This window comes from Achroia grisella, unplaced genomic scaffold (assembly GCF_030625045.1).
Source record: "Achroia grisella isolate CSIRO2021 unplaced genomic scaffold, CSIRO_AGI_Agris_v1 utg2471, whole genome shotgun sequence".
Lineage (NCBI taxonomy): Eukaryota > Metazoa > Arthropoda > Insecta > Lepidoptera > Pyralidae > Achroia > Achroia grisella.
Window position 1 is genome coordinate 538,946 of NW_026712739.1, and position 12,675 is coordinate 551,620.

At 37.3% G+C, this 12,675-nt stretch overlaps 1 protein-coding gene across 1 annotated transcript in view; it reads left to right on the top strand.

Moving 5' to 3' along the window:
* The window catches only part of LOC131842797 (cytoplasmic aconitate hydratase-like), a 69,255-nt gene extending 59,697 nt beyond the window's left edge, over positions 1-9,558 (top strand). Inside the window, exons 17-22 of the mRNA XM_059191368.1 lie at positions 173-301; positions 4,137-4,273; positions 5,275-5,448; positions 5,873-5,969; positions 8,338-8,523; positions 8,960-9,558. Coding sequence (XP_059047351.1) covers positions 173-301; positions 4,137-4,273; positions 5,275-5,448; positions 5,873-5,969; positions 8,338-8,523; positions 8,960-9,070 — 834 coding nt within the window. The 3' untranslated portion in view covers positions 9,071-9,558. The remainder of the gene's footprint in view (positions 1-172; positions 302-4,136; positions 4,274-5,274; positions 5,449-5,872; positions 5,970-8,337; positions 8,524-8,959) is intronic.
* The last annotated feature ends 3,117 nt before the right edge of the window (positions 9,559-12,675 follow it).

Sequence of the window (12,675 nt, forward strand, 5' to 3'; positions counted from 1 at the left end):
TAGGTTAATTATGGACCCTGTTGGGCAGCAAGCGAAGTAATATATAATAATAAAATAGTAATAATAATTAATCATTTGAAATTGTATATATTTAATTACTAAAATTGTATAATATTAAATTCAATATGTTATTTTTATATTCTAAATTTCTAAAATTTTAAAAATATTCCAGGTGTACGGCAAAATCGAACTGGGGTCCCCGTCGTGGCAGGCGCTGGATGTGCCCCAGGGGAAACTGTATGGTTGGGACGTCAATTCTACATACATCAAGAAACCACCGTTCTTCGCTTCTATGACCAGGGTGAGTACAAGTTTGTTATAATTTGAGATGAAACTGATATCTATATATATTTACATAGGTGTCTATGTCTAACATTAAATGAAAATCCCGTGCATGAACAACTATTGCCATGCCGCTCGTCATTCAAGTAATCGTTTAGTGAGTAACAGGTTTTGCTCAATAAATATGATTTAACAGATGTTTTGAATTTATTTAAGGGTACTTCCAATATATCATATCATATATTAATGTCTACATAAGGACCAAGAGTGAGTTTTTGTTCTGTATGTAGTAGACAGTGTTGTTATATCGTGTATATATATACTAGCTACTCGCCCCGGCTTCGCCCGGGTGTACTTATATTATATATTTAAACCTACCTCTTAAATCAGTCTGTCTATTAAAAAAACCGCCTCAAAATCCGTTGCGTAGTTTTAAAGATTTAAATATACATAGGGACTAGGGTTCATTCCCGGGAATTCTCGGTTCGAGAATTCCCGGGAAATTCATGGGTTTTGTTCCCGGGAAATCAAGCTCGAGAAAAGTCGAGAACTCGAGAAATCATGTACCTATATAGATATTAAATTGCCCTTTGTTTTGTTGCGAGGCGGCGCAATAATTTAAGATATTAACGTTTTTGTTTTCTTTCATGTTATTTCTTTATTTTGTAGTAACTATTTTTGTTTACGTTTTTTTTATTTTCTAAATAAGCAGCCAAAAATGGTGCTGTCATTATAAATGTAAGTCTAATTATAAGAATAATTAGGTCCTGAAAAATTGAAATTGGCGTTTTGTAAGGGAATAACCTGAAGTATTTTTTTCAAAATATAATATATTTATTTAATCAAAGTACCTATGTACCATTTCTATTTATGTACTTTTGCCTTTTGTTTTTGAACTTTGGACTGCCCCATCGGAGTTTAATTTTTTCCCCTTGCAAGAAGTTATCCAAATTTCGAAAAAAATGGTAATCTGTTGGAGCAAGGTCCGGTGGTTGTCTTAGACATTCCAATTGAAGCTCTTCTAATTTGGTAACTGTCTGTTGTGCGTATGTGGTCAAGCGTTCTTGGCGTTTGACTAGCCTCGGTTGTTTAGCAGCTAGCTTTTCCATTATGGTTTCTCAATTGCTGACAATACACATTGCCGAAGTAAACAACACCGGAAATTGTCCACCAAACGTTTACAAGTAACATTTTTTGAGCCAATTTTCGCTTGGGGTAGGATTTGGTTGGTTCGCCAGGGTTTAGCCATTGCAATGAGCGTTTCCGATTATCGTACAAGATCCACTTTCCACCACAGGAAAAAATTTGATTTAAAATCCCTTCATTATTATGCCGGTTGATTAATGTAACGCAGCAGGCTACGCGCGTTTGTCGATTTACTCCATTGAATTCATGAGGGACCCACTTTTCAAGCTTTTTCACCTTCCCAATTTGCTAAAAGATTAAAACAGTTTTGTCACTAACACCGCAGCCTGCAGCTAACTCGGACGGGTTTGCGATGGATCCGCTTCCACAATAGCCTTCAATTCTTCATTATCAACCTTGGATTCCGGCCACCCACCGAGATTGCTTTGCAGGTCAAAATTTCCAGAACGAAAATGTTGGAACTAAAAATGCACGTGTTTTCTTTTGCTAGACCACTTAGCACCTTGTAGCACTGGTGCCACAACGAAACTCGTATTCGTAAATTCAAAAAAATTCAAAATTCTTTATTTAGATAACACCATTTTACAATTACATTCTACAGTTGTTGAAGACTCCTTTTAAGCATAAAGATGCCTGTGCCAGGAGGACAAATAACGCGATACTTAAAGTTTTTTCATTTTGTATGCTGTGAGTGACCCATTGTTTTTTTTTTCGGACTACTCTAATGCTGTTGGCCGTAGCTGGCCTTTACAGCTTCACCGGACGTTAGGGGGCGAGTGGCACTCCAAACCCGCGGAAGGACTTATGGAGCGGCTGAAGGCCAACTCCCGCCTGACGGATACGACTTTAGTCTGAGGGCACCACTAGGGGTTCGAACCTCGACTCAGGCCGTCGTAATTTTGATCCCCGTTTGAATTGGACGGAGGATCGATCGGAGGGGCGCCGGTGTGGAGCGCCCGGGCGCGCGCAGGCGCCCGGTTGAATGCGCGATATTGTGTGTTTGAGGTCGTCGTCTTCGCCGGCGAGGACGGTGTCGTGTATGTGTGTAAAAGTGTGGTCGGGGTAGAACGGGTGGGCCCGTGGGGAGGTTACCTGCCGTTATGGGGTCGTCGGAGTCAATGAGAACATGCCTCGGGCGACGTTGTCGCGTATGTCTGATATTACTCCTCGGTGCGTAGTCGACCGCACTGAGTATAAGCGGGTTAGGGTGGGATTGGGCAGAGTCGAAGTAGCGTCGAGACGCTTCCTTCATAAACTGCTTGATGGAGGGCAGATTAAGATCGCGGTGGAGGTCTACGCTGCGAACGAACCACGGCGCACCGGTGGCACGTCGCAGAAACCTATTCTGTATGATTTGTAGTCGGTTGATTAAACAGTAGGGTATGTGGGCGAATACGGGACTAGCGTAAGTCATGATGGGATGGATGTATAATGTCAGCTTGTTGCGAAGTGACATTTTACTGTGCTTGTTAATAAAAGGATAGAGTCGCCCTAGTATAAAGGCGGCTCGGTCTCGGACACGCTTGATGTGAGGACGAAACGTTAGTTTCCTATCTAGGGTGACGCCGAGGTATTTCGTTTTCGAAACCCACGGGATGCTTTGGCCGAATAGTTCGATCGGGTGATTCATAGAGTCGAATTCCCTGCTAAAGTACACTGCTGCACTTTTTTCGGGATTGACTTCTATGCGCCACCGACGGAACCATTCGCCCAGTATGGTTACGGCTTTCTGAAGCCGTCTGGCTATTGTTGCACGGGACTTGGAGGATGTAAAGAGAGCCGTGTCATCGGCAAACAGCGATGTTTCGACTTTTAAGTCGGAGAATTTAGGGATGTCGATGGTGTACAACGAGTAGATGAGTGACCCAAAGTGAATAGCTGTATAAATTTGGAAATGGAATTCCTAAAAAAGAGGACATATTTGAGATCAAAGTGGCCAGTACGACAAAACGCCAATTTCATATGTAAGGACCTAATATTATTTCTCTATTTATAAAAAAAATTTTTTTTCTTAATTTTAATGTTTTTAAATATACTCAATAAAAGTTTAATTTGATACTTTTATTTGAGAGGAAAACCACTGAATTTCATTGACGTTATTGGAACCAAATAATATGAGAAAACGTACGTAAATGTAAATTTCTCGACAACCCGAGAAGACCCGAGAAATTGACCTCGAGAATTCTCGAGACCCGAGAAATTGAAAAGCTCGAGAAATCATGAACCCTAATAGGGACAGACAGCGACAACGATAGTAACTTTATTGTATACTATGTAATGATAATGATGTATGTATTTATTTATTTGTTACTAGTACCCATAACACAAGCTTTAGTTAGCTTAACTTGGGTCTAGATGGCGCTGTGTGAATTGTCCTGAGATTATCTGATTGAAGATATCTGATTATCTGATGATTATGTTATCACTACGACTGATTTAATCTTATTACATATTTATATTTGACCCAAAAAATTAGTGCTTGTTGGTAGTTTGTATTCACACGTTTCGACTTGTAAATGTAAACTTACAAGGATTATTTAAAAGAGCAACACACGAGTTTCTTGCTCGTTCTTCTTGTGATGAGACAGCTTTCCGAACGAGTGGTAGATAAAAAACAAATTGTTATGACTATTCAAAAGTGCTTAAATTAAGTTTATTTGAATAAATGATTTTCTATTCTATTCTATTATTATTATATATATGTACAGGATCTGCCACCCGTCCGCAGTATCAGTCAGGCGCGGTGTCTGTTGCTATTGGGAGATTCAGTGACCACAGATCACATCTCTCCTGCTGGCTCCATCGCTCGCAACTCGCCTGCTGCCAGATTCCTCGCGGATAGAGGGTATGGAGTTCTCTTCTCGCTTAATAATTCTCTATGAGAATAGTTGTGGATATAACTTTTTGGTAGTGGCTGAATGGGGATTGTTAATGTTATACGAAATTAAACTATATTCAATTGAAAGATTATTAAATGAAATTGTTGTATCTATACATATAAATAAAATTGGAGTGTCTGTTTGTAATATTGAAATAACCATTTTTTACATATGAATATAAATACGGTACATACACAAAAATAACTTCTTTTACAATTTTTGTCTGTCTGTCTGTCTATTTGTTCCTGCTAATTTCTGAAATGGCTGGGCCGATTTTTACTGAACATTTTTTGCCAGGTAGCTGATGTAATAAAGAGTAACTTAGGCTACTTTTATTTTAGAAAAATTCTCTCTAATTACTTTTTTTGGGAAATTCCACGCGGACGAAGTCACGGGTACAGCTAGTTATTGAATGAAATGAAGTTGCAATTAAGGTTAATTTAAAAAAAATGTATATTGTTAACATATATTCAAAACTTATTTAGTGCTGTAATAATTAAATTAAATTTGACGACCTCGGTAGTCTAGCACACCGCTTTACGTCCGATGGTCGCGGGTTCGATTCCTCGCACGGCACAAACATTTGTATTAATGAGTATGATTGTTTGTATCACAGCGCAATCTTGACCCAAATTAAGCTAGCTAAAGCTTGTGTTATGTGTACTAGATAACTGATACAAGTACATAGATATTTTTTTCGTAAATAAATACATATTATACATAGAAAACACCCAGACCGATACAAACAATCATACTCATGAATACAAATGTTTGTGCCGTGCGATGAATCGAACCCGCGACCATCGGACGTAAAGCGGTGTGCTAAACCGCTAGACCACCGAGGTCGTCTAATATATATATATATATAGACTAGTACAATTTCATAATTATCCATCACGCGCCGCTGCAACAGACGACCGACACCAAAGATTAACCACTCATCATCTCTATTATCCCCAATCCACAGTCTGACTCCGCGGGAATTCAACTCGTACGGGTCTCGACGTGGGAACGACGCGATCATGTCCCGCGGAACGTTCGCCAACATCCGCCTCGTCAACAAAATGTCGCCCACCGCCGGGCCCAGGACCACGCATCACCCCAGCGGTGATGTCATGGACATATTCGATGCGGCCGACAGGTTTGTTGTCATCATCATATCACCCGCTTATAATATTTATGTCATGGACATGTTCGATGATCTTGATAGGTTCATATCATCTATTGGTGCCATGGAGATGTTCGATGATGATGACAGGTTGGTTGTCACCATCATATCACCCGCTTTTAATTATTGATGTAATGGACATGTTCGATGATCTTGATAGGTTCATATCATCTATTGGTGCCATGGAGATGTTCGATGATGATGACAAGTTGGTTGTCATCATCATATCACCCGCTTTTAATATTGATGTCATGGACATGTTCGATGATCTTGATAGGTTCATATCATCCCCCCATCCCCCCACTGGGCTTACTTAATATTTACTTGAACGGCCCCTACTAATGTATATGAACAGTTTGTCATTTCAGTTACTGGAATATTTTTTTTTTATCCACAGATATGCGTCAGAGAATGTGCCATTGATCGCAATTGTGGGGAAGGACTATGGATCTGGTTCCAGTAGAGACTGGGCTGCGAAGGGACCTTATTTACTGGTAAAATTATTGTTTTTTTATACGTATTGATAAGATTGAAGTATTCGATCTACGGGCGATAGGAATGTGTAAGAATAATCGGTTAAAGAAATCGATTGTTTCGATAAATTTATTTTGTTACGATTATTTTTGCACCACCAACAATTTTTCTCAACACCACCTATGGTTGACTGGTAGAAAATATGGCATGGTGTTAAGTCCGCTATGGGACACAGTCTCCTAGATACATCAAAATAATAATTGCATTTAATAATGTCTAGTAAGACAAATTCAATATTGTCTACTAGGCACTGCTGTGTCTAAACTGTGTCACCCCACCTTACATTTTCCTATTGTCATTTAGTATATAAGATCATTATTTCTATGTACACATTGTCAGTTTATCATCATCAGTAATATACATCGTCTCGACCAGCAACATCTTATTATTACCCGCAACATCCGCCAAATGTACTGTTACTTTTGTAAAGTTATATAAATAAATAAAATAAAAATAAAAAAAGAAGAATTTAAGATTTCAAAACTCGCTCTGTTGAGTGATAGGGATATGAAAGAATAATCTGCTAAAGAAATCGATTGTTTCAATAAAAAAGGAGATTATCAGCTTTGAAAGTCTCGCTCTATTGAGTGATAGGGATGTGCAAGTTTAAACGATTATGTAAATCGATTGTTTCAATAAAAAAGAAGAATATCAGCTTTGAAAGACTCTCTCTATTGAGTGATAGGGATGTGCAAGTTTAAACGATTATGTAAATCGATTGTTTCAATAAAAAAGAAGAATATCAGCTTTGAAAGACTCTCTATTGAGTGATAGGGATGTGCAAGTTTAACGGATTATGTAAATCGATTGTTTCAATAAAAAAAGAAGAATATCAGCTTTGAAAGACTCTCTCTATTGAGTGATAGGGATGTGCAAGTTTAAACGATTATGTAAATCGATTGTTTCAATAAAAAAGAAGAACATCAGCTTTGAAAGACTATCTCTATTGAGTGATAGGGATGTGCAAGTTTAAACGATTATGTAAATCGATTGTTTCAATAAAAAAGAAGAATATCAGCTTTGAAAGACTCTCTCTATTGAGTGATAGGGATGTGCAAGTTTAAACGATTATGTAAATCGATTGTTTCAATAAAAAAGGAGAATATCAGCTTTGAAAGACTCTCTCTATTGAGTGATAGGGATGTGCAAGTTTAAACGATTATGTAAATCGATTGTTTCAATAAAAAAGGAGAATATCAGCTTTGGGAAGGCCTCCAGCAAGGTGGACCGACGATCTGGTCAATATCGCTGGAAGGCATTGGATGCGAGCAGCGCAGGACCGATCGTCGTGGAGATCTTTGGGGGAGGCCTATGTCCAGCAGTGGACGTCTTCCGGGCTGCGATGATGATGATGATGATGAATATCAGCTTTGAAAGACTCGCTCTATTGAGTGATAGGCGTTTGAAAAATAATGAATTAGGAAATTCGAATATTTTAATTTAAAAAAAATAATTAAGCTTTGAAAGGATCACTCTACTGAGCGATAGGGATATGAAAGAATAATCGGTTAAGGAAATCAATGTTTTCAGGGGTAAAAGTGACTGAAATTGGTGTTATTTGATCTGTTATTTTTAATCTTTAGTGTTTGTTACACATTATTCATCAATCAAATCAAAATATCTTTATTCATGCAGGTCTATTACAGACTTATGATATGTCAAATCTACCGTCAGTTCAGAATGATTTCGAGATGAGAAGAACTGACAAGAAACTCAGCTCAAATAAATGTTGTACATGTTTACAATAATACAGATTCATTTTTAAATTACAATTTGGGATAGTGTAATCAATGTTGGTAACCCGAATAGACCAGTTCCCCATTATATTACTAATGTAATAAACAGTAATAATAATTTAAAAAACACATATTTGACGGCCACAGTCGTCTAGTGGTTTAGCACACCGCTTTACTTCCGATGGTCGCGGGTTCGATTCCTCGCACGGTACAGATTTTTATATTCACGAGTATGTTGTGTGTAACGGTCTGGGTGTTGTCTATGTATATTATGTATGCACTTACAAAAAATATATATCTATGTATTTATATCAGTTGTCTAATACCCATAACACAAGCTCTGCTTACCGTGGGACTAGATGGCGCTGTGTTAATTGTCCAGGGTTATTTATTTATTTACATCAGTTGTCTAGTACCCATAACACAAGCTCTGCTTACCGTGGGACTAGATGGCGCTGTGTTAATTGTCCAGGGTTATTTATTTATTTATATCAGTTGTCTAGTACCCATAACACAAGCTCTGCTTACCGTGGGACTAGATGGCGCTGTGTGAATTGTCCAGGGTTATTTATTTATTGTGGTTCTCCAACAGGGCATCAGGGCGGTGATAGCGGAGTCGTTCGAGAGGATCCACCGGTCGAACCTGGTGGGGATGGGCATCATGCCCCTCCAGTTCCTGCCCGGGGAGAACGCAGAGACCCTCGCGCTGACCGGCTCCGAGCAGTACTCCCTCCAAGTGCCGGAGAACATATCGCCTGGTGATCTCCTCACTGTTGAGGTGAGATATCTATTTAATCGGGTTTCGTATGAATGGTGCAGATTACGTAGTAAATCAATTCAAAATGTCTTTATTCATGTAAGTCTATTACAGACTCTTATGATATGTCAAATCTACCGTCAGTTCGGAGTGATTTCGAGATGAGAACTGACAAGAAACTCAGCTCGTATTCTTTTCAAATAAATGTTGTACATGTTTATCATAATACTAATTTATTTTTAATTCAAAATTCGGGAGAATAGAGTGACCACCAGTATATTCTATAGAAATTTTGTCAAAAGCAAATGGCCAACTCTTGCCTGACGGATATGACTTTAGTTTGACCGCTAGGAGTAGAACTTCTGCTCATGCCGTCGTAAGTTCGATCCCCGTCGTCAGCTTGCTTACACAATATGAACCTTAAGTCTACTACATAAAGTGTAATTTCCCATTTCAGGTGAGCACAGGCAAATCATTCCAAGTGAAAGTACGCTTCGACACAGAAGTGGATCTCACCTACTTCAAAAACGGCGGCATCCTCAACTATATGATTAGAAAGATGTTGTAATATATATTTTTATATACTGGTAACACTTTATATATGTTGTCTATACACTTGTATCTATTGCAGCCCAATTAGATATAATGGAACAATTATTATACATATATACTAGCTGAGCCGCGTAACTTCGTCTGCATTACACAAGCTTGATATTTATCATTATACTAGCCAACCACCCCGGCTTCGCACTGGTGTACATGTATTATACATATATCATTATTACATCTATGTAGGTCGCAGTGCTACAGGTGCTACAGTCCTGACAATAGCCCATACAACCCAATAAATATATTACATATAAATCTTCCTCTTGAATCACTCTATCTATTAAAGAAATCGCTTCAAAATCCGTTGCGTAGTTTTAAAGATTTAAGCATACATAGGGACAGACAGCGACAGCGACTTTGTTTTATACTATGTAATGATTTCGCCAAATTTATATAATATCTTTTTAAATTATAGCCTATATGTTATTCTGATGTATAAGTTATATTAGGGGCCGTTCAAGTATTACGTAAGCACTATAGGGGGGCGGGGGGTCTTTTCTTTGCTTATTTTGGATGACATGGGGGTGGGGGAGTCTGTATGATGATTACGTCATCGGTCGTAATTTACTTTTTTACACGAATGGCAACCCTCACATTGTCTTTGTTAAAAAACAATACATTAATTGAGAAATGTTTACGTAAGCATGGGGGGAGGGGTAAGAGCTTTGCTTACTTTTGCTGACAACGGGGGATGGGGGGTAAATAATTGTGATAAATCTGCTTACGTAATACTTGAACAGCCCCTTACTGGAAAGTTTCAACAATCGCAACTTGTTTTCCTAACTTTACAGATAATCATAAAAATATGTTCATATTAACGAAATTCCTTCACTTTCTTTCTTTCTTTCTTTTTGTAAACTTTCAACTAAGGTATGTATTAACAAAACGCATTTTTTTAAATATAATATTGCAAGATGCAATGGTGCATATGTTACGACTATTTTAATCGGGCTATAAAGTATGGTGAGTGTAAAACACATTATCTCTTAAGACTAAGTAGGATAAGCTTGGGTGCGTATGTATCTATTTGTAAAAATTTCTACAATGTGTTACGAAATGCAATGTCAAGACAATATATTTATATCATTAGTAGACTGGTTAGATTATTAGAAAATGATTAATACAATACAGAAGAGACCATTGATAACGATGACTATCATCGTAAAGACCCAATAGACCATCAGAAGACCGAGTAGACTATTAAGAAGACCGAGTAGACTATGTAAGAGAAGACTGAGTATACTATGTTTGAGAAGACCGAGTAGACTAAATAAGCCTTTGCGTATTTGAAGCTATATAATACAGGGTCTGCTTAGCGTAGGACTAGATGGCGCTGTGTTAATTGTTCACTGTTCGGTTAATATGGTTTGTTGACTGTGTTTACAATCACTGGAGTGTCTAATTCACATTAAAAATCATTTATTCATGTAGGACATTTTAGCCGCTTATGAACGTATAATATTTCCCCTGCCATCCAGTTCAGTATATAGATCTAATTGCGAAGAACTGGCAAGAAACTCAATTGAATTACTTTTTTTATAAGGCCAATTTATATGTCTAACATTAAATGAAAATCCCGTGCATGAACAACTATTGCCATGCACGCTCGTCATTCAAGTAATCGTTTAGTGAGTAATAGGCTTTGCTCAGTAAATATGATTTAACAGATGTTTTGAATTTATTTAAGGGTAATTACATGTAGTCATGTAAATATTAATAAATAATTACTTATTTATATATTAATTTCAATAGCTTTTATGACGTCCAATGTTGTTTAATAATTATGACTACCCTATATAAGATTACAAGCGTGAAGATATAGTGATTATGACAGTAAATTGTATTTTGTAACACATTGTGTTTACGAAATGGTACTATTGAATATAAGTTTATATTATTTTTTAAACGTATGAAGGTGGTCTGTGGTCAGTGCCACAGAGTGTATTCTTGTTTATGGTGACAGTTAAAACATTTTTTTATAATAAATACTATAAAGTATTGAAATAAAATATTTTGTTATACATATAACTGGTTTTATTTATTTATTTTATTTTTATTTATCTTTATTGCACCAATTAGAACAAAAAAAAAAAAAAAAAACAATTAAAATGGAAAATATACACTGATACAAAAGGCGGTCTTATCGCTAAGCAATCTTTCAAGTTTTATTACAATAGAAATAATCTTTATTCAAATAAACTTAATATAAGCACTTTTGAATAGTCAAGATTTTTTATTCTACCGCTCATTCGGAATGCATACTCATCACAAGAAGAATAAGCAAGAAACTTGTGTGTTGCTCTTTTAAATAAATATTGATTTAATTATATTTAATTAACAAGGATTAGGCATGCGGCAATCAACATAGAAACCGCTACGCACTTAATCTCTGTTCAATCAGATAACATTGTCAGCGCTATGAATTTTAAGTTAGATATTTTCTACAAAAACATTATTGTCATTTATAAATTCTTAAATTTTATAGAATAGAATTTAGCGAAAACATTGATAGGTTTTTACATTTATAATCCTGCAATTGGAATGTAATCAAATTTGACGGTCTGCTGATGGTAAGTGGTACAGTCGCCCATATACATGAACAGCACTACGGACATCACGTTATCATGTGACCTTAATACGGTGGAGATCTGAAGAACTACGAGGTCCGGTCTCCATACACTGTAATTTCACAGGTCATCTCTCAACAAACTGCATATAAACTCATGTTCTCCTGGTACTTTTAATGTAGTTTCGTTACATTTTTTGCCACTGTAATGCCAAACAAGCTGACGTGCCACCCGATGGTAAGTGGTACCGTCGCCCATATACGTAACCAGCACTGCAGACATTGTTATCATGTGACCTTAATACGGTGGAGATCTCAAGGACTACGAGGTCCTGTCTCCATACACTGTAATTTCTCAGATCATATGTCTCAACAAACTGCCTATAAACTCATGTTCTCCTGGTACTTTAAATGTAGTTCCGCTACATAACTATTTTTTGTTACAAGTAATGACGTGCCACCCGATGGTAAAGTGGTAAGCGTCGCCAAAATACATATAACAGCATAACGGACATCACGTTATCATGTTGCTTTAATACGGTGGATGAATATAAATGTTCGCGCAAGAATCGAAGGACTACGAGGTCCGGTCTCCATACACTGTAATTTCACAAGTCATATCTCTCAACAAACTACCTATAAACTCATGTTCTCCTGGTACTTTTAATGTAATTTCGCTACATTTTTTTGTTATTGTAATGCCAAACAAGCTGACATGCCACCCGATGGTAAGTGGTAACTGTCGTACGTACATGAACAGCACTACAGACATCACGTCATCAACACAAACTTTACAAAAACACTCGCGACTGGTACAATCGTAATCTATCTTTCTTAGGGGATGCCTACGTCATAGTAGCTTTGTGCATGCAAAGTCTCAGCCGGATCGGTTTAAAATTGACAAAATTTCATCCCCAATTGTATCCCCTTGGGGTTAGAATTAATCAAAATCCTTTCTTAGCGGATGCCTACGTCATAACATCTACCTGCATGCCAAA